Source organism: Aulonocara sp. 'chitande type north' Nkhata Bay, linkage group LG23, assembly GCF_057382095.1.
Source record: "Aulonocara sp. 'chitande type north' Nkhata Bay isolate Kocher_YH1m ecotype deep benthic linkage group LG23, A_spYH_male_GT1.1, whole genome shotgun sequence".
Taxonomy (NCBI): domain Eukaryota; kingdom Metazoa; phylum Chordata; class Actinopteri; order Cichliformes; family Cichlidae; genus Aulonocara; species Aulonocara sp. 'chitande type north' Nkhata Bay.
Genome location: NC_141365.1, coordinates 12,388,690 through 12,410,655, shown reverse-complemented (window position 1 = coordinate 12,410,655; position 21,966 = coordinate 12,388,690). Strand labels below are relative to the sequence as shown.

The 21,966-nt window shown below is 38.8% G+C and overlaps 1 protein-coding gene across 1 annotated transcript; it reads left to right on the top strand.

The window, feature by feature from the left end:
* The first annotated feature begins 3,867 nt into the window (after positions 1–3,867).
* LOC147301324 (sterile alpha motif domain-containing protein 9-like) lies at positions 3,868–21,691 on the top strand. The gene is made up of 4 exons (XM_086281638.1): positions 3,868–3,996; positions 13,727–14,453; positions 14,589–14,874; positions 16,743–21,691. The coding sequence occupies exons 2-4, from the start codon at positions 13,737–13,739 to the stop codon at positions 20,330–20,332; spliced, it is 4,593 nt and encodes a 1,530-aa protein (XP_086137764.1). The 5' UTR covers positions 3,868–3,996; positions 13,727–13,736; the 3' UTR covers positions 20,333–21,691.
* Positions 21,692–21,966: the final 275 nt, after the last annotated feature.

Genomic DNA, 21,966 nt, shown 5'->3' with positions numbered 1-21,966 from the left:
TATATATGTATATATATCTATATCTATCTCTCTCTCTCTACATATATATATATATATATCTATATATATACATATATAGATATATATATACAACAGTGAATACAACAGTGAAAAAAACCCAAATCAAAGTAAAAATAAAGTTAGCTAAAAAACAGTAAAACTAAGACTGACATCGTAAAGTACACTTTAACTTTGAGGAATACAGCTACTTGAAGTCATAATACAAACGTGTGCTTGTGATCTTAAGCCCGACAGGTGTGTTTACCTGTCATTATGTGGATTATCAAGCGTAGATGGCGTTTCAGAAAAAAGGGCCCAAATGCAAATACAGGACTGGTCCTAGGAAAAAGGCGAGCCAGATGATAATACATAAATACCCATTGAGTCCAAGTAGTACCGAGTTAAATGTACATACGACTTGTTTAAAACACGTGTATGAGCTCAAACATTTAGTAAAACAAAACTGAGCAACCCACCTAATGCATGAACCAAAAAACAAAAAGCAATACAAAAACTGGACACATGGATGAACACAACACAATGATCCCTTAGTGACTGTTCCACAAGTATTTCGTCTTTCCTTTGAAGTTTGCAAGACAGCAGTTAAAAATTCTTTAAAGAAAAATGAGTTCAATTCTACATGACCAGTGATGTTGTAGACAAGCGAATAAGGACTTGCAATTATAAGAAATAAAAGCTTTAATAAGCATCTTTAGGAAGAAAAACAAAAACTATACTTTTAACACATTTTACCTTATTTTAAGGGTCAGGTAACCATGTAATTAAAATAGCATGATTTCATAATCATATAGTACACCAGTGCTATGGTAAAGTTCTGTGGGTGATCTGCTTTTGGTAGTAAACGGTAAGAGAGACGGATGTTTTAAACGGGGCTGAAAGATGGGTACCCTGTGACAGATTTTTCTGTTTCTGACAATGGAGCTCACTAAATCCTGTGCACGGGTATTGCAGCAGTGATGTAAGCACCACAGGCATAGATACACATATACAAATAGAAAACACAGGGGCAGAGAATAAACACCTAATACTTCTGAATGTAAGCAGGACAGCTTGAAGTAATTAACACACATGCATATGAGATACTTCAATTTAGGGTTTTAAATGGCAGTGACAGGTGATTATGCACTAAAATGTTTGGTCTTATGAGTATAACATTATATTGATTATAGTATTTTGATTTTCCAATATATAAGTAATTGTCAGTGGCATTTATATTAATCAGGCTGAACTTTAATCATATTTTAGATCAACCTGTTTTACTTATTGTTTCATTTGTGCTTTGGTTTGGGAAGTTGTTTCTTTACTGATCCTTTCCTCTCTTCTGTTATTAGACTTGAGATATGACTGCTCTATGTTGTTGCTGTTCACGCCAGTCAATTCTATAAGACATGCTGTGTAAGTAAATACGACAACAGTTTGGTCTGAATTTCTTAAAAGATTATATCTCACAAACTTAGTTTAGAGGGTCCACATTGTCTACACTGTATATAGTGAAGTCTGCAAGTTTTTGAACAGGGAAATTTGCTTCTGCAGATCATCACAATGAAAAATTATTGTCCATGTTTGCATATCCCTTTTTAAAAAACTTGTTTTCATGACATTATTGTGTGTCGGTGGTCAGGGCTATCCAGACTGACAAGTGGGACATTGAGTGTCACCTTTCCGGTGGGGAGGGAGCCTGAGATTGTCTAAATTGAGGTCTGTTCTATAGCAAATGCAGGAAAAAAAATTGTTAAGAAAGGAAATAAGTTGGTTTTCTAAAAAATATGATTGTTTGCTTGTGGACCACCAGGACAGATGAGTCCTCCGTCACAGATAGTATGGTCAGTGAGGATGGTCACCTGCACTTTTAAGGCCATTACATCTCTAATCCACATCCACTGCCACTGTACCTAAGGGTAGTTGGGACAATGTTAAAGACTTTCTTCTGCACTTGCATGTGGAACACCTAAATCCATGACAGTCATTCAGGCAGTAATACCAGGCCTGGAACCAAGCAATCCTTAAAATATTACAACATACCAAGCTTCTGTGTTTGAACGCAAAACAAATGTTTTGTTTGATCCAAAGACAATAAATACATTTATACTGATTATATAAGTAATGTAACTTGCAAAACAAAGTTGTGGAAAGCCTAAACTTGGATTCAGAATAACTAAATCTGAGACTTTTTTTCATTGTAATATTATTACAATGATGGCAATGTAATTGTTTGTTGTTCAGCAGAGTCCAGTATGTTTGCTGATATACTTTTTTGCATTTGAAAATAAAAGTTGGGCTGATTTTAATACCATTACAGGAAGTGTTGTTAATTATTATTTTTGAATCATACTTGCATACAGTATAACATTAGTATAAGCGTTGTACTAGACATTTCAAGGATAATAAAACTGTTTTTTAATCACATTAAGTTACCACAAATTGATTTTTAATTTAGTAGAACTTGAAATTTCAATCAGTGGGTAAACAATTAGTATGACACAGTCAGTCAAATTATTCTTGGTACTGTATACTTGCAATGAATAAGTTGTTCTAACATAGTTATCTTAAGTAAACATTACTAGTTCTGGGAACTAATTAGACTTTATAGTGTATTTGAAGCTGATGGTGTCTCTGGAGTCGCGGTGTAAGATCCTTCAGAGGCTTGCAGTTGTGCATAAACCTGCCATTCAGCCATCCCTAACCAATACCCACAAGCAGAAGCAGTTGCAGTGGGCCCAGAAATGCATCAAGATTAATTTTCAAACAGTCTTGTTCACTGATGAGTAGCGGATGGCAACCATGTCCCAACTTGAGTGCAACATCAGCAAGGAGGTGGGGGAGTCATGTTCTGGGCTGGAATCACGGGGAGAGAGCTGCTAGGCCCCTTTTGGGTCCTGGAAGGTGTAAAAATGGTCAATTATATAGAGTTTCTGACTGAACACTTTATTTATGGTACAAAAGGAAGTGTGCATTCTGTAGCAAAATTATCTTCATGCATGACAATGCACCATCTCATGCTGGAAAGAATACCTCGGTGCCATTGGCTGCTATGGGAGAAAAACTAATGCTGTGGCCCCCATCTTCCCCTGACCTTACCCTTATTAAGAACCTGTGGAGCATCCTCAAGAAAAAGATCTATGAGGCAGTTCACATCCAAACAGCAGTTGTGGGAGGCTATTCGGACATCTTACAAAGAAATTCAAGCATAAACTTTTTAAATATTCACAAATTCAATGGGTGCAAGAAATGTGAAGTTTATATCAAAGAAGGGGTCCTATATTAGCATGTAATTTGACCTGTTAAGATGTTTTTGATTTAAATAGCGTTTGGTTTCAGTAAGTATGGCCACCCTAATGCAGCAAATTCAAGAAATAACAGCTTTCAATTCTTTACAACCAATAAAATGTTTTTAAACTCTGTTGTGCATAATAATTTGGAACAGTGCATTTTGAGTTTTTTTTTTTCTTTTTTGCAAAAACGTAGATATCATTGGGAGGTTTTGAATAATGCAATTTGAATTGTGCTCTAATGGCTGATGACTTGAAAATTATACAGACTGCCATTTGTATCAACTATATTATTTACATAATAATTTGGAACGCAGTGTGTTTTCAGGCTAAGATTTAAGACTTTTCAGCCATTAATATCCACGCATGCTCACAGATTTGACACATTTACAAATCTGGTTACACACAAATGGATTTCAACATGTACACATTTATTTCCACGCAGACCAAAATGCGCACACACATTGCTAAAACAAAACCAAGTTAAACCACCTGTGGGTGGGTGCGACTATGATTTGAAACTGCACCTCACATGACTTCCTGTGAAAGGAAGCTCTTTCACGCAGACGCTTTGACCATTTGAAGGAAAACAGAATGTAGGCTACATAGTACCTCCGTTATAATGACCGTGCACCTATATTTGTGCACACAGTAGACGCCATCATATTTCATATTCACTAAGTCGACTGCCAAAACGAAGCCTGAGGTGAGAATTTTGTTTATGAATGTTTTTCTTTTTTCTATGTTCCTGTAAATCGGCTAAATGTTTAAGTAGAGATGTGGTATCGCAAGAAATAAGTGGTTATATAAATATGAGTATACATAATAGTTATTATTCATAGATACCTACATCCTAAGTTCCTGTTAATCTTCTGAAAGAAACAGAATGAATGTGTTGTTACAATGGTAATGCCAGGAGAGGCAGTATTAGTTCTGTGTTACATTAATGTGTAAGGAAGTGGAAGAAGAGTGTGTCCTGTAGGAGGCAGTAGAAAATGGATGCTCATGTTCTGTACATGCCCTGAAAGTAAGGTTCAGTAAACCAGTGCAACGATACCCCGGTGTAAGGCTCAGTTATTGTATTTTTATTTTTTGAAGATGCAACATCTTTTTGGCGACGAGGACGTTTAGGGGGAAGGAGTTTGGGCGATCGGACTGAAAGAAAAGAGAAGAAAATAAAGTGATGGAGTCGGCTACAGGTTTGGCTAGCTTTTCAAAGAATGCAAAAGTTTTCGGCTGGAAATAGAAGGCAGTGACCTCGAAGCGGAAATGGCTACAATTGGTACGCTAGTAGCGTTCGATCCAAAGAATCAGACTTGGGATGAGTACACGGAAATACTCGAGCAGTTTTTCGCAGCTAACGGGATCGACGATGCAGAGAAACAAAGAGCGATATTAATAAGTGTCGTCGGAGCAGCGACGTACAGCTTGATGCGAAACCTTCTCAGCCCGGCCAAGCCCAAAGACAAAACCTTCCAAGAGCTGGTGCTTCTGATGAAAAATCACTTCGATCCGAAGCCCAGTGAAATTGTGCAAAGGTATAAGTTCGACTCTCGCTCCCGCAAGCCGAATGAAACCGTCATGGAATATGTAGCGGAGCTGCGTCGCCTGGCACAGGATTGTAACTATGGCAACACGTTACAACAGATGTTGAGAGATAGGATCGTCTGCGGAATTAAGGATGACCGAATTCAGAGACGTCTCTTGTCAGAAATAGATCTCACTTTTGACAAGGCTCTGTCAATTGCAGTAGCCATGGAGACTGCAAATAAAAATGCACAGGATCTGCAGACCTCAGGGGTGTCAGCAAAATGTTTCAGTCTCGCTAGAGGACAACAGGAGAGTCGTACCTTTAAAGCAGAAAATAAAGAGTGTTATCGTTGCAAAGGAACCAAGCACACAGCAGCAGACTGTAAGTACAAACAAGAAAAATGTCATGCTTGTGGTAAAATGGGACACATAGCTAGAGCTTGTAAAAGCAAGACTAAACTGAACCAGAAAAAGTATGGATCGACATATGTAAAGAAAGAAAAAAAGCAGAGTTCACACTACAGTACTCACAATGTGGGCGAGAAAGCAGATAACAACAAAACTGATAGCTCTGAAGATGACTCTTTTATGTTGAACTGTGTCAAGTGCAGTCAAGGGCACAAAAGAAAACTGTTCAAGTTAGGGTGTGGCAGTGCGGTACACTTAAGAAGAGTAGACCCCTACACTGTGGATATGCAAATTGATGGAAAAAAGGTGAACTTTGAAATAGACACTGGATGTTGCCTAACAGTCATGAACGAAGCAACATTCAGAGAAACAGGGAAAGACAGCAAGCCCCCCAGCCTGCAGCCCATCAAAATCAAGCTCGAAACTTATACAGGGGATCCTGTTAAGGTGATTGGTGCAACACGAGTCAGCGTCAAATACAAGCAGCAGAAAAAACATCTGCCCCTGGTGGTGGTCGAAGGCAACGGCCCCAGCTTGCTAGGTCGAGCTTGGCTCGAGGAAATTAAATTGGACTGGGGTGAAGTGAAAAACAGTCCTAACAACAGAAAGCTGCACCAAGTCAAAACAACAGAGAAAACACTTCAGCAAGTGTTAAGTAAACATGAAAATGTGTTCAAAGAGGAGTTGGGCACCCTGAAAGGAATGAAAGCTGCTATTCATGTGAAAAGTGATGCCACCCCACGCTTCTTCCGTCCGCGTTCTGTCCCCTTTGCTATGCGAGCAAAAGTCGACGAGGAAATAGACCGACTGTTGAAAGAAGGCATCATCTCGCCAGTGAAATATGCTGAATGGGCGGCACCAGTAGTGCCACTCCTGAAGCCCACAGGGACAATAAGACTGTGTGGGGATTACAAGCTTACTGTAAATACCGTGGCTTCACTGGAGCAGTACCCCATACCCAGAATGGAGGACTTGTTTGCCACACTGTCCGGGGGTAAGCAGTTCTCAAAATTAGACATGAGCCACGCTTACCAGCAAATCCTCTTGGATGACGAATCGAAAAAGTACGTGACAGTAAACACATCTCGGGGGCTGTTCACGTATAACAGATTGCCTTTTGGAGTGGCCTCTGCTCCAGCAATATTCCAGAGGACCATGGAAAGTCTTTTGAAGGGGATACCTCATGTAGCAGTGTATTTAGATGACATCTTAGTGACTGGAGTGGATGAAGTAAGCCATCTACAGAACCTGGATGAGGTGTTGACCCGGTTGGAGGAAGCTGGGTTGAGGTTAAAGAGGTGCAAGTGTGCCTTCATGCAAGAGAAAGTGGAGTACTTGGGGCACATAGTGGACGCCCAGGGGCTCCACCCAGTGGAAAAGAAAGTTAAAGCAATCATGGACGCACCTACCCCCACAAATGTCACTGAACTGAAAGCATACTTAGGTTTGCTAAATTACTACAACAAATTCCTTCCAAACCTGGCAACCCGGTTGGCACCCTTACATGAACTTTTGAGACACGAGGTACGGTGGACATGGCAAAAGAGACAAGAGGAAGCATTCCAGAAATCTAAGAACCTGTTGAACTCAGCAGAGGTGTTAGTTCATTATTCTGCTGACCGTGAGTTGGTTCTCTCATGTGATGCATCCCCATATGGCGTAGGCGCCGTATTGTCACATAAGATGGAGGATGGAAGCGAGAGACCTTTGGGGTTCATGTCACGCACACTCTCTCCTGCTGAGAAAAAGTATTCTCAGCTTGACAAAGAAGGTCTAGCTGTGATATTTGGCATCAAGAAATTTCACAAATACTTGTATGGCCGAGTTTTCACGATTTACACAGATCATAAACCCCTAATCTCACTGTTCAATGAAAAGAAGCCTATACCTCAGATGGGCTCACCAAGAGTACAAAGATGGGCCGTGACATTGAGTGCTTACGAGTACAACATCAGGTACAAGCCAGGAAAACATCATGAAAACGCGGATGCGCTCAGCCGGTTGCCGGTACCAGACTCAGCACCTGAGCGAGAGATGGCTGAGCAGGTTTTGATGATGGATGTACTGGATGACACATTAGTGGACACTGCACAGATCAAACGATGGACAGCTAAGGATGTCTTGTTGTCGCAAGTTCACGAGTACACCTTAAAAGCCTGGCCAACTGAGACCGACACCTGTTTAAAGCCGTATCGACAGAGAAAGCTGGAACTGAGTGTGAGGGATGGTTGCGTGCTCTGGGGAGCCCGAGTAATTATTCCCACCAAAGGCCGAGACAAAATATTGAAACTCCTGCACCAGACTCATACAGGCATGTCGAAGATGAAAGGCTTGGCAAGGTCGTATGTATGGTGGCCAGGGATGGATGAGAACATTGAAAGAGAAGTGCAGGCATGTGAGGAGTGTCAGAAACACTCCAAGTCACCACCTACTGCACCATTACACCCTTGGGAGTGGCCGGAGTCACCATGGTCCAGAATCCATGTGGACTATGCAGGGCCTTTCCTCGGGGAGATGTTTCTAATCATTGTGGATGCTCATTCCAAGTGGATGGACATTTACCCTGTGAAATCCTCTACATCACAGGTAACTATAGAGAAACTGCGCCAGAGTTTCAGTGTGTTTGGACTACCTAAAATGTTAGTTTCAGACAACGGAACATGCTTCACAAGTGCTGAATTTGAGTCATTCATGAAGCAGAATGGAATTGACCATGTAAGATCAGCACCTTTCCACCCTTCTTCAAATGGGCTGGCTGAGAGGGCGGTCCAGACCTTTAAGGAGGGGATGAAGAAAGTCAAAGGTGATACCTTGCAAACCAGACTGTCCCGATTTCTGTTCAGTTATCGCATCACACCGCATGCCACTACTGGTTTATCACCTGCAGAGTTGATGATGTCACGGAGACTCAGATCAGTTTTGGACTTGCTCATGCCTGATGTGAAAACAAAAGTGCAGCACAAACAATCGAAACAGAAAGAAAATCATGACACCAAGAAAAGACTGAGAAGTTTCACACCAGGAGACAAGGTCTTCATCAGAAACTACTCCTATGGCCCGAAGTGGATTCCCGCAGTCATTGTGAGAGCATCGGGTCCAGTGTCTTACATTGTTACCATTGGATCAGGTCAAACTGTGAAGCGGCATGTGGATCAGGTGAGAGCAAGAGTGGCTGACACTGTTCCCAGTACACCAGACAGGGAGGTGGAGCCATTGCTTGACAAAGAATCAGTGCCTGAGTGCTGCTGGCCATCAGAGTTGGACACATCGCCACAACCTCCGGCAATGGAGTTGCCTTATGCTCCGGAGACTCCAGCTCCCGGAGACTCCTCAGGGACACCCGTGTTGCGACGTTCCCAGAGAGAGAGACGTCCACCAGAGACTTTAAAGGACTTTGTTAGGTAGTGTGAGATCTTCCAGAAATAGAGCAACAATGCGCTCTGATCTCACAGGAAGGACGTACCTTCCTAGTTAAAAAAAAAAAAGAGAAACATGGAAACCTATGTACAGTTGTATGGTTACCTTAATTACATGTTGATTGTTTGTTAAGCATTCTTTAGATAAACAGTTATTTTGTAAGTCAAGGGAGTTGTTGACTTAAGGGGGGAGGAGATGTGGTATCGCAAGAAATAAGTGGTTATATAAATATGAGTATACATAATAGTTATTATTCATAGATACCTACATCCTAAGTTCCTGTTAATCTTCTGAAAGAAACAGAATGAATGTGTTGTTACAATGGTAATGCCAGGAGAGGCAGTATTAGTTCTGTGTTACATTAATGTGTAAGGAAGTGGAAGAAGAGTGTGTCCTGTAGGAGGCAGTAGAAAATGGATGCTCATGTTCTGTACATGCCCTGAAAGTAAGGTTCAGTAAACCAGTGCAACGATACCCCGGTGTAAGGCTCAGTTATTGTATTTTTATTTTTTGAAGATGCAACAAGAGGCAAAGAGAATCATTCAAGAATGAGTTAGTAGATATGATTGTGCAAAGTTTTAATGTTTAGAAATTGTTAAAAGTATCGTTTTTAATGTGAGCGTGTGCTCTTTAACTTTAAACCGAGCTACGACTCGACGGATTGTCTTATTATTAGGGAGGGGCTGTGCAAATGTTATGCTGACAGCAGCATTCCAGCCAGATCCGACATACAGCTGAACTTCCAAAGTTTCTTATATTAGATTCTAAAGGAAAGTCTTTAAACACACTGAAACGGTAAATCAACACCGAAATATTGTTCACTTGGGGAGTTTTTCAATACCAAGTAGGCTACATTTAGTCATTTGTATATGCAAACTTGGTGCAAACAAGTTCGAACTTGCCCAGTTCACTTTCAGTTTCCGAGAACACAGCTCAGCTCCAGTTTTTTCTTTACTCACTACCCTTTTACAATGGCTGCTCGATAAATCTAATTCCCACGGGTTTTTCTTTGTTTGTTTTTTCCTTTGTTTGTTTGTTTGCTTGCTTGCTTGCTTGTTTTTATTTAAAAAAAATGTATTCTAAGGACTTTGGCAAAACAATTTGGGAAAATTTCAGTTTACTCTAGACTGACTTGTGCATTAATTTACATTGTCAACTTAGAACTGGTTAAGAACTGGAAACTACTATACTGAAATAGGTTTCTGATGTAGAAACTATATTTTAATTCTAAAGCTGCCAACTACAATTATATGAATTTCATCTGTAGATCTAAAGAACACCTCCATATCTTTAGTCTTATTCATGACCTTTATTAATTGTCTTCCAACATCCAGATATTTATTAGAGGTGGGAATCAACATACATCCCACGATACGATATTATCACAATACTTAACGCACGATACGATATTATTGCAATTTTTAAAAATATTTTGTGATATTCAGATTCTGTACATAAAGGTAAACTTTATCAATATTCATTTTATCTAATATCAAAGTCTCGCACTCAGTCTTTCTCTCATTTCAGTCAGTTTTATTGTTGACAAACTGAACGGTTTGTATTACAGTCTAGTCCAACTTAACTGAATGCAACCATCTGGTACAATTATAGCTATTCTGAACTATGCAATTTATGAAAACTATGCAGCCGATTCAGCAACTGAAGAATTTGAAAGTAAATTAAAACAAAATATAATTTTACATTAAATAAAAAAGTTTTAAACTTAATTAAATTAAATTAAATAAAACATGTCTTAAATTAAAATAAGTAAACTGTCATGTTTATTGCTGCCAAAAAACAAGTTAAACACATTTGGACAGTGAAGGAATGTCAGGATTCTTGCTCAGAAAAAAGAGCTGACCAACATGCTCTGAAGTCAGAGCATGTTCCAGTCCACAAAAACTTTTTTTGTAATAAAATATCGATTTCTGCTGTCCCTGTATCGATACATTATTAGAAAACAAAATATCACGATACTACACAGTATCGATTTTTTCCCCCACCCCTAATATTTATGTGATGTGTTTCATAGTGTCTCATAGTGTCAAGCATAATACTGTTGAGCAACAGCAGTCCCTACATGACTGAAAGACAGACTTCACCTGTTTTAATAACGACATGCATGCATGCAGCTCATTCTGCTTGTTGAACACAAACAAAGCGTTCAGATTTGAAAATGATTTTATTTTTATCTTTTACAATTCTGAAAATTACAATAGACAGTCTGTATTTATGATACGTTTTAAGAAGTATTAAAAAAATACATAATTTAATCCCTTGGTGTTCAGTGACTTTTACAGAAAGGCAAGCAGAGAGGATCCTTCAACATCCATATCTTCACCTTTCTGTATTCATTCCTGGCTGAAGAATAATTAAATAATATTACTTGTACTACTTGTATTGTTAAATAAATATACCGTATTGCAAAAAAATATTTCCTATTAGTAATGAGGAGTGGTGGAGGATTTTTTTTAGAACCATTCCTTTAGTAAAAGAAGCAATAAAACACTTTGAAAACGCCCCACTACATATAAAACTGTATAACTGGAAAATTATAAATAAATGAACAAAAAGTAAAATACTCTGCACAAAAATTTCATCTTTATTGTATAGATCGATATTACTGCTAGATGTTTACGTTTGAACCCATTTTAAATACTAAATTCTGTTTAATGTCCAGCATCATATTCTGTATAACCATGTTTGTAAAATATATTGATAACAAAAACATGACAAGTGAATTAAAAGATTTGTGCAGTTTGTGAAATGGTTGACTGCTAACGGGGAACAGGTTTATCCACAATGAGCTTGATTCATTGCTGGTCCAAAAATGCTGAAAATGCTCTTGCTTTTCTCCCTGGATTAAAAAAATCTTCGAAGTTAGTTTTAATCAAATCTGAGTTTTTTTTAAAACTAGTATAACACATTTCTACAAAATATACTAACCTGAACTAAGGTTCAAACTAAATATTCAATTAAAAATATACCGACAGCTCCAGTAAGACATTAAAGTAAACGAAAAAATCCAATTATGAAGTTTAACATTAATCTCAGCCAAGTACACTCAAGAGTGCTTGTTGAAAATACTCCCTTAGGTCGGACTTCCAATCTAAAAAGTCCAAGAAGCCCCTACAACTCCAACATTACAATCCAAGATAAAACTCACTAAATGAGCCATATGCTGAGCACTGACCAGACTATTGTTGGGTTCTTTGTATGAGAGAGAAGACGAATATGCTCAAAGTTTAAATCTTGAAAATTTATTATCACACAGTTAGAATTTCAACTTAGTTTTTAAGCTGTCTGTAAAGGGACTGGAGAGACAAGAATGCCACACCCAAGCAGTAAACACTTTTATTATGAGACACCAGGGGGGGGGATGCTTCCCTCTAACAAACACGCCATATTTATAGCTTTGTTTTCTTGCAGGTATTAGAACCCCCCCCCCTACAAATTCTCTCTGTCTGTTAGTGTCAGTGTGTATAATTCTACTATCAATGCATATCTTTGTAGTATAAAAGATAAAACATAAATGTGTGGTAAAAATTAAAAGAAAGATAAATAAGATAAGCCGACCCTGAACCACTGAAAAGGCACAGTATTTATACTGGTACACAACAGGACAGAAGGGTACAACACTCAGTGGAGGGTATGGTTTTCATGTGGTAGTTAAACCTTGCTTTTCCAGCTTTACTGTTGGAACATTATCAACTCGAGTGATGGCACTCCCAGCTCCAACCTTGGACTTCTGAGGCAAATAGACAGCATTACTGCAGCATCGTATTACTTCCTGTTCCTGTTTCAATGCACTGTGGTCTTCTTGTCGTTTAATTTGTGGGGCTTGATTAATTGCAAACTTTTGCACAGAGACAAATTTTATAGTGTACAACCCAAATTCCAGAAAAGTTGAGACATTCTTTAAATTTTAACAAAATGAAAACTAAGACTTTCAAATCATATGAGCCAATATTTTATTCACACCAGAACATAGATACAATAACATGTTTAAACTGAGAAATTTCCTAATTTTATGCTTCCTACAGATGGTTGAAAAAGCAACAAAGTTAAAAAGATTCAGTTGGAAGAACATTTAGCAAGTAATTGAAATTAATTGATATCAGGTCTGTAATGTGATTAGCTATAAAAGGAATGTCTTGGAGAGGCAGAGTCTCTCAGAATTAAAGATGGGCAGAGACTCTCCCCAGAGAGTGTGTACAAAGATTGTGGAATACTTCAGAAACAATGTTCCTCAAAATCAAATGGCAAAGGCATGGCAACTTATATCATCTACACTGCACAACATCATTTGTGTTGTCAGATTTATGCGGCAGCTAGTTGGGCATCACCGCACACTTTTGTGCGGTCTTATCGGTTGGACGTTACAGCCTCCCTTGGCTCATACTGTCCTTTCTGCTGGGTCTACCACTCACTAAGGATGTGGTGATCCAATTCTGGTTCGGTGGCTGCTCTGTTCTGCGTGTATATATGTCCCATACTTATGTGTTGTACCTCGTTCCTCTCCTTCAGGGAACAGAAGTTATAGACATAACTATTCGTTTGTTTGTACCTTCTCTCTTCAAGCCTCCGCTGTCTCACACTCTCCCTCTTTCTCCTCCTGTGTCCCTCACCTCTACATCCATCAGTCTGGCTGACAAGCCAGCCAGGACCAGGCTAATCAGCTGATCTCTGGATTAAAGAACACCTGCATTGTGTAGCTGCTGCACTGAGGTCCAATTCCTCAATAAAAGTAACAGTTCCATGGCAACAAGGAGAACAAAAACTCTCTCAACCCACATGTTTAAGAGAAAGCTATTAAAACAAACTAACATTCTAAATAATATGCAAAGACAAAGTAAAAAAGAATAGCCAGTGCACACATTAATATTTGCCATTTAATTATTATTAGTTATCTGATAGCCACATCAGCCATTTTTTATTATTATTATTAACGTAGCAGCTAACAGACTGTACTTGGATAAAAGATAAATAATTGCTGCAGGCTGGAACGGGTGGAATATTGAGCCATGAAGGAGTGAAATATGGACACATAGAGATGATGTGGTTTTTTTTCTCAAATTTAGGTGATCCAAAATGAACCAGTCAACAACAAGAAAACCACCTCTGATTGAAAAATGGACCACAGAGGATGTTCACCAGTGGCTGACGGCAGAGGTCAAAGTTCAACAGAGTTGTGCAGACAGATTTACTGAAGAGGAAGTGTCGGGGGCATGTTTAGTTTCCTTTGATAAACAAGACATTTTGGAATTGGGAATAAAACACGGTCCTGCTGTGAAAATCACAGCTTATCTGGAAAGTCTGAAAAAAGCATGTAAGCATCAATCAGAGTTCCCAGAATATGTGGAAAAATGGACCAAAGAGCAGGTGAGGCAGTGGTTAGAGCGGCATGTGAATGTATACAGCAAATATGCAGAACGACTCAGAGAGGAAGATGTGTCTGGAGATTGCCTTGTTTGCTTCAGGAAGCAAGATTTAGTGGATCTAGATGTAAAAGGTGGTCCTGCTGTAAGAATTATTTCAGCACTCAAACAACTGAACCAGAAACCGGAGCCAACTCTGCAACCTATTACAGACCAAACAGAAGCTGCCAAACCCACTGAACCAGGAAATGCTCAGGCCAAAGAAATAAACCATCCAGAATCATATGAAAACACTGAATCCAAAAGAGATGGGATAGTGGAAAAAGACTCCAAACAGATTCAGTTACCATTTGATAAAACTTCAGAGAAAAAAGAAATTCAACAACCAAAGCCACAGAACACAGGGGTCTGGAACAAAGGAACTGTTGTGGTAAAGTTTCTGTTATTATTTATACACCACACTACATCAAATATTATATACATATTAATATAGCTTTATACAAATGAAAATGAAAAAATAAAAATCAATAAAGCTGTTGGATTCTTAAATATTGCTTTCTTCCAGCAGACCACAGTGTCACCCGATGCATCCAGGATTACTGTGGAGATCAAGAACATCCTTGATGACCTTTTGAAAGTGGATCTTAAAACATTTATTTTTCGTTTAAGATTACACACTGAATCCAAACGTAAACCTATTTGTCAGAGTAAACTGGAGGATAAGGACAGCATGGATATTGCTAAATTAATGACTGACCACTATGGAAGCAAGGAAGCTCCACAGGTCGCAATACAAACTCTAAAAGAGATAAATCAGCTGAAACTTGCCCGTCAGCTGGAAGAAAGAATAAGTAAGTAAGAATCAACTAACTCTTCATTTCATGGTTATGTAGTGGCTGAAGCCTGTTCCTAGTAAGAATGCATTCAAATAATAAAATGTGCAACTTAGGTATAAGCTATAAATTCCTGAGAGCTTTGGGATGTGGTTTAGAGTATAACCAACTGCACTCCTGTAGAAGTACTATAACAATATATGTTGGATGACGGTATGAAAATGTCTACCGTTTCATATTACGCTATTGTTTGTTTCATGGTGTCGCAAAATAAACTAGTTATTCAGCCTGTCTGGGAAAGTAAATGGTAAATGGCCTGTATTTGTATAGCGCTTTTACTAGTCCCTAAGGACCCCAACGTGCTTTACACAACCAGTCATCCACCCATTCACACACACATTCACACACTGGTGAAGTAGTCTCATCATTCTTGACCCCCTGTCTAGGTTTGTAATTTGTCAGTGCCTTTACTCCCTGTCACATTCGCTTGGTATTTCCTGTCTCACAGAGGTGTCCCTGGATTCTCTCTGCATAAGTGCATTTTGCAGCCTTTATTCCTTTATTAGAGTGCAGACCTGGCCCAGCAAGGAGCACTCTGATCCCCTGTCCTGAAAGCCACATCTCAGGCTGTCAGCTGTGAGCGCACCTATGTGGTCATCCAGGATTTCTGGTTGTCTGTTATGTCCAGCAATGTAGCAATCAGAATTATTGTCTGAAGGCCAAAATAAATTCAGAACAGATTTATTTTCCCAAGTTGACCCTTTGGTGCTGTTATTGAGTCATCAGTGTTTTTGATTAAAAACTGATGGCTGCTTAATGTTGTCCTACTTTCTGTTCACACTTTGCTCCTAGATACGTTTCCATTGCAGGTCTATTTTAAGTTCCAAATATGGGTGAAACACTCGCATTTACATGGTGACAACTGAGCACTACAGAGCTGCGCATTAAAAGGAAACTTTAAAAGCAAATAATTTGTCTTATTTTTAATAATAAAATTATTCAAATTACTCATTGAATTGTTGCAGCCCCAGTTTAAATTACCATAGAAAGTACTTGTCAGGACATACTTGTATTCTATATACTGGAAAATTCAAAGTTTTGAGTGACAGATATCGTTAATTTTTATTTCTCTTATGATTTTATGAAAATCACAATAATATATAAAATACATCAAGCTGAACCGTTAACCTTCAGAGTGATCCTGTTTATGCTTTCTTTTGGGTCTGCGCTTGCAGGTCCTGCTGGTTCAGAGACTTATCACCTATAAACAAAGCAAGATAAACAGCGATCCATTTTAACTTGCAAGGGAAGTCTGGTTAGAACCAGGCTCTTGGAGCTGAACGCTCTTCACCTGTTTCTCAGCCAACTTCAAAGAAAACGCTTTCCCTGCAGCCTTTTATTCAGTGAATACAAGCACCACCCATTGTAAAAAAACCAAAAAAAACCTGTGGTGCATCATAAAATTAAGGCACTGTGTGTGTGTGTGTGTGTGTGTGTGTGTGTGTGTGTGTGTGTGTGTGTGTGTGAGTGAGAATGTGCGAGCGTGTATGTGTGACTTCCTGCTGATCACAAAGGGCCATCTCCCCTCATCCTGTATATGGATTAATTCCTTTAAAGGTTCACCATACACAAGCATAGGTGAGGCCATAAAGGGCAGGAAGAAAACATCCTTACTAAAAAAGGACACCTAGAACCTCACATGCAATGTGCCTGCAGTTAAACACTTGTAGCTATTGCATCCCCCACCTAGAGACAGTGGAGGAACAGAAAAATATCTAAACATGCCATGTAGGACAAGGTTTACAAATTTAAGTACCACAATGGCAACATTTAACATACACTCTAACACTTTCTTTTTACTTTGATTTATTTTTCTGTTCATACAGGTCAGCTGATGCAGATGACTCTATCAAAAGAATCTGTGAGGAAAGAAGCAAACCAGGGAGAAAAGCTGAAGACTTTGTTAAGTTGTGGTGGAAACTCACTTGATAACTATGACAAATTTGTTGTTGTTGTAAACAAGAGCAATCCAGAACAACTACATTATCTTCAGTTTCTGACAAAGTTGAAACTGTTCTGCGTGTTAGACTTTGACCACAGTTCTGCTGCCTCAGGTGGATTGTGTCACTCATACAGAGAGTCAAGGGTGGCCAACCTGCATACACCACCACAATTTCAAGGACAGACTGAGTCAGTGATAAAGAACCTCAACCTCTACAAACAGACCAGCTGGGTGTTCTGTAATGGCCGGCATGACTTGAACAGTGACTCAAACTTGGCGCTGGATTATAAGAACTGGCTCAGGAAATCCTGTAAAGATGTAGAACAGGTAGTTTCATTCATCTGCAACCCTGAAGTTCTCCTCCGTGGAAGATATCTGATCATCTTCCTCCTACTTTCACCTGTGGACACTGAGAAAGACCCAGTCTTTGATATCTACAAGTCATTCATAAAGCACACTGAGGAGGAAAACATCATCAGCGTATGTGAGTCTCAGAGCACATATCTGAAATGGAGGGAGCTGATCAAGGAGAAGTGTGACTTTGACATTGAGCATTTGTCCATAAATGAACTAACCCTGAGTGAGATCAATGGCACCATAATGGCGATGGGACCATTCAGTCAGTCATCTGTACGGCTACTTCCCTCTTCTGGTTCCAGTACTGTTGTCCTAACACAGAAGGATGAAGATTTATTGACAGCTCTAGATGTTTTGTGTACGAACCAATGTGAAAGCGTATATGATGAAAACAGTTCAGAGTTTCATGAATTTAGAATCAGTGTTGAAGAAGAATTCTACAGAGGTGGCAAAGTGAAATGGTGGAACTTCTACTTCTGTGACAAAGACAAAGAGAAGCCATTTATCAAGAGAGACAAGTATGAGAATGTGATGAAGCTGATCAGATCTCAGTGGAGAGATTCAAACGACATGTGTGTTCTGCTCAACCTGTTTCACCATCCTGGCTGTGGCGGCACCACCTTAGCAATGCATGTGATGTGGGACCTCCGTCATGAATTCAGATGTGCCGTGCTGAAAGACAACTCCATACCCAAAACAGAAGTTGCCATCCAAGTTATTAAACTAATGAAACTTGAAAGTGAGAAACCATCTCCAGTTCTGCTCTTAGTTGATTCAAAAGAAACGGATAATCCTTACGATCTTGTGATCTCCATACGTAAAGCTGCAGTAGAAGAAAACTGGAAAGTTATCATCCTTAACTGTGTTCGTTCCCATAGTCCAAAGCAGCAATACAGACAGCACAATCAAACACAGAATCAGTTCATAACTGCTTCTTTGACGCCACAAGAGCAGAAAGATTTTGAAAAGAAACTCAAAGAGCTTGAAGAAACTCATGACAAACCTGAAAACTTTTACAGCTTCATGATCATGAAGAACAATTTTGACCAAAAATACATAGATGACCTTGCTCATAACACACTGGAGAATTTTGATTTCAGCAAAAAGGAGTCTGAGCTGTTTGCCTTTCTAGCTTTACTGAACACTTACGTGGAAGAATCAGAAATATCTCTCTCTCTCTGTGAGGATTTTTTGGGGATGAAATTTATTCGCTGGAGAGAGGACAGTGTTTTGGAAAGAATGAATCCGTATTCAAACCTTCTCATCATAGACAGGATTCAAGAATCGGGTGGATACGAAGGCCTCCGGATACTTCATCAGACCATTGCATCTGCCTGTCTGGCTGAGTTGGAGAGAAGCTGCTACACGAAAGTCAGTGAAATTACTATGCAGATGCTTCATTATGATCTGTTATTCAGTACTTTCGTTGTTAAAAACAGACTGATGCGCTCAATTGAACGAATGTTGATTGAAAGGCAACGTAAAAAAGATGGAGATGAGAGAGAACTATTTTCTCCTCTTGTACACAAAATCCATAACCAGCAGGGGAGACAAACCATCCAAGAAATCTTTGTGAAAGCCTCATCCAGATTTGTGACAAGTGCATCTATTCCTCAGGCATTGGCGAGATATTTGTACATCAATGAGCGTGACTACCCAGAGGCTCTGAAGTGGGCAGAAAAAGCCAAAGACATTAAAGAAAATCCTTACACCTTTGACACAATCGGACAAATTCACAAAAGCAATTTAAAGTCTAACATGGACAGAGAAAAGCAGGAGAAATCACACAACCCAGAGGACTTGGACACAAACATTAAGATAGCCATCAATGGTATGAAAGCTTTCAAAAGAGCCCAACAGCTGGCAGATAAGGAAGATGAACCACAAGAAGAACCACCTGATGATGATTCAGAGGACTACCCCAGAAAGTCATACAATGTTTATGGGTATGTGCGCATGCTAGAAATTGCTTTCATGGTCTTTGAGATACTGAGCAAGTTGCCTTTCTTTGATGAACACAACCCAATGAAGAAAAAGTATCTGCAGAGTTTTCTTAGGGGAAATAAGCTCAACACTCTTTGTGATGAGGACAATGAGATCACCAATTGGTATGTCAAGATCATCAACGAACACGAGAGGTTTCTTGTTAAACTGAAGTCTGACGTCAAAGAAATATTTGATATCCTTAACTGTTACTTTGCCTACATTAAAGGGGTGTGTGAATTTGACTCAATGAATCATCGAATAGTCTGTGACCATTTTAAGAAGTATGTTCATCTTTTCTGTAGTACACCTGAAGAAATGACAAAAGAAAAAGAACATCAATCCAATCTCACTTTGAAATTGGATGTCCAGGAACAAAAGCTGTTTCTTGAAAAGAACCAAGCAGACACTTTCTCAGGAATACTTCAGCATTTGGACAAGCCTGCTGAAAAGATTGAAAAGGTCACAGAATGCTACGCATTTCTGCAGAAAACTGGCAATCAAAAACAAAATGCACAAATGAAAATTAATTACATCTTGTCAAACATTGTTCTTTACTTTTTGAAACCAAAATCTAAACATGTCAAGAGTTACAGATTCCTTTCTGGTCTACTTTCAGAAACTCTGCAGGAAAAAGGACTATGTCAGGATCTCCCAGATCCTTATTATCTGGCTCTGCTTTTATTCTGGCCAAGTCCTACAGAGGAAAACACAGAAATCGGGACATATGTCACAGCCATTCGAAAGTCTTCCCACAAGTACCTGTCCAAGTTATTTAATAAGAGAAGCACTATTGCCCGCTTATACTTAGGAAAAGGGGAAGGACTAAAGAGGCTTGTTTCAAAACCTAAACTAGATGAGAGCTTTCTGCCAAAGATGCCTCGTGATACTTTGGCACAACTTTGGTGGAACGGAGACATATTTAAGGAAAAAGCAATCATCAGCCGCCTCCACCGGGTCAGTGGGACTATTGAGCAAGGAGCAGTGTATGCAAACTATGGTCAACAGAAGATCCTGGTGCGTCCAGCTCGGTTAAGTGGAATCAGAAGTGGCTTTAGCACAGAAAAAGTGTCTTTCTACATTGGTTTTGCCATTAACGGACCGCTTGCATATGATATTAAGTATGAAAACTAAGAGGGAGACATTCATAATGCAGCAAGTGAGCCAAGACACTGAAGTGAGACAAGTCTAGCAGCTGGTATTAGCTTTATCAAGAAAATGTAGAGAAAATGCAAAACAAAAGGTGTATAATGTTCCCTAGTCTTCCCTAACCAAAATAAAAGCAAACAATAGACAAATGTCTAAACTAAGCTCCTAATCCAAACCAAAAAGCCTTCTCACTTCTACTACTGCTGCAGTGTTCGACATATACAGTGTAATATTTACAATTATCTGTTTACAAACCTATTTACAAAAACTGGTGGGCTGCTCACTAACAGACTTTCAGATCAGAGTCCCCACACAAGAATTACTAACAAAGATGCTGTTGATTTTGGAGGCAACACAGGAGCTGGTGTTTATGAGGCTGGTGTCCATCTAGTCAACCAATCCTGAAACCAATTCAAATCAGCCACTCAGCAAACAGCTTTCTCAGCAAATACACTAAATTGGAGTTAAGAGAGAGAAAAGCATATACTAACATATACTGTGATGGGAGGAGCCGAACACAAAAACAACAGACATGATTCTGGATCATAACAGTATATTAATTTAATGTGTTGATTGAATTCAGTGATTTGTAAGTGATATGTATACTCTGTTATGATAAGTTTTTCAGATCACTGTGGTTCTGGTGTGGGATATTGACAAGCCATTTGGAACAGCTTGTTTTACTTATGTAAGAAATATAAAGTTGTTGCTTTTCCTTTGAAAAATATTGCAATACTAATCAGGTAACAGGAGCAATCTCTTTTTTTGACACGATTATTTGATTGTTGTGATTACTATGTAGCGATTTATATTTGTAAATGCTATCACAGCTATGGATTTAAAAATATATAAATGTGTATTTTGTCATTTTTTAATACGTAAACAACAGACAAATCTTATGTGTATTTATAATTTAGGAGGTCTTTGTTGAAACTTGAACATCTTGTTTGATGGGTTAAGGTTATGCACTTTGCAGTGATAAATGTTAGGAACTCTTTAGCTTCATATTCCTCCTGAAACCAAAGAAATGAAATAAACATGAATGTTTATTTTAAAATATTCTGTTTTTCATATTTACATCCAGCAGTAGTTGTGGACTCTCATTCAGAACTCGTAGTGTCTGTATAATTATGGCCTCATAAAATAAGGAAAATCTTTGCTTCTGGCATGATTCATATTTATGTTTCTAATGTTGATAAATAAAGGTTGGTTCAGAAAATTATTCAGGCTTTGTTTTAAAAATTGATCTCTATATCCAACCAGAGCATGTTCTGGTAAGATATACATTCTACATCAAGTCAAAACAGCATCAACTAAACTGTACAATAAATTAAAGTGAAAACAAAATGCCTTATATCTAAGTTTGGTCTTTTTTTTTTCCATTAAAAATGTTTATTACTGTATTCCTACTCAAATCCTTTCGCACACTGAGGTCTAACTTATAGGCCCACCCTTTGCAGCTATAACAGCTTCAGCTGGTGTGGGAAGTGATTTTTCTGTAGAGGACCTCCAATCCCAAAATGAATTAAATATAATGTAAATGTAAAAATTGAATATGTCAACAATTAATTTGAATTGGAAATAATTCATTAATTAACTATACAACTAATTAATTAAAT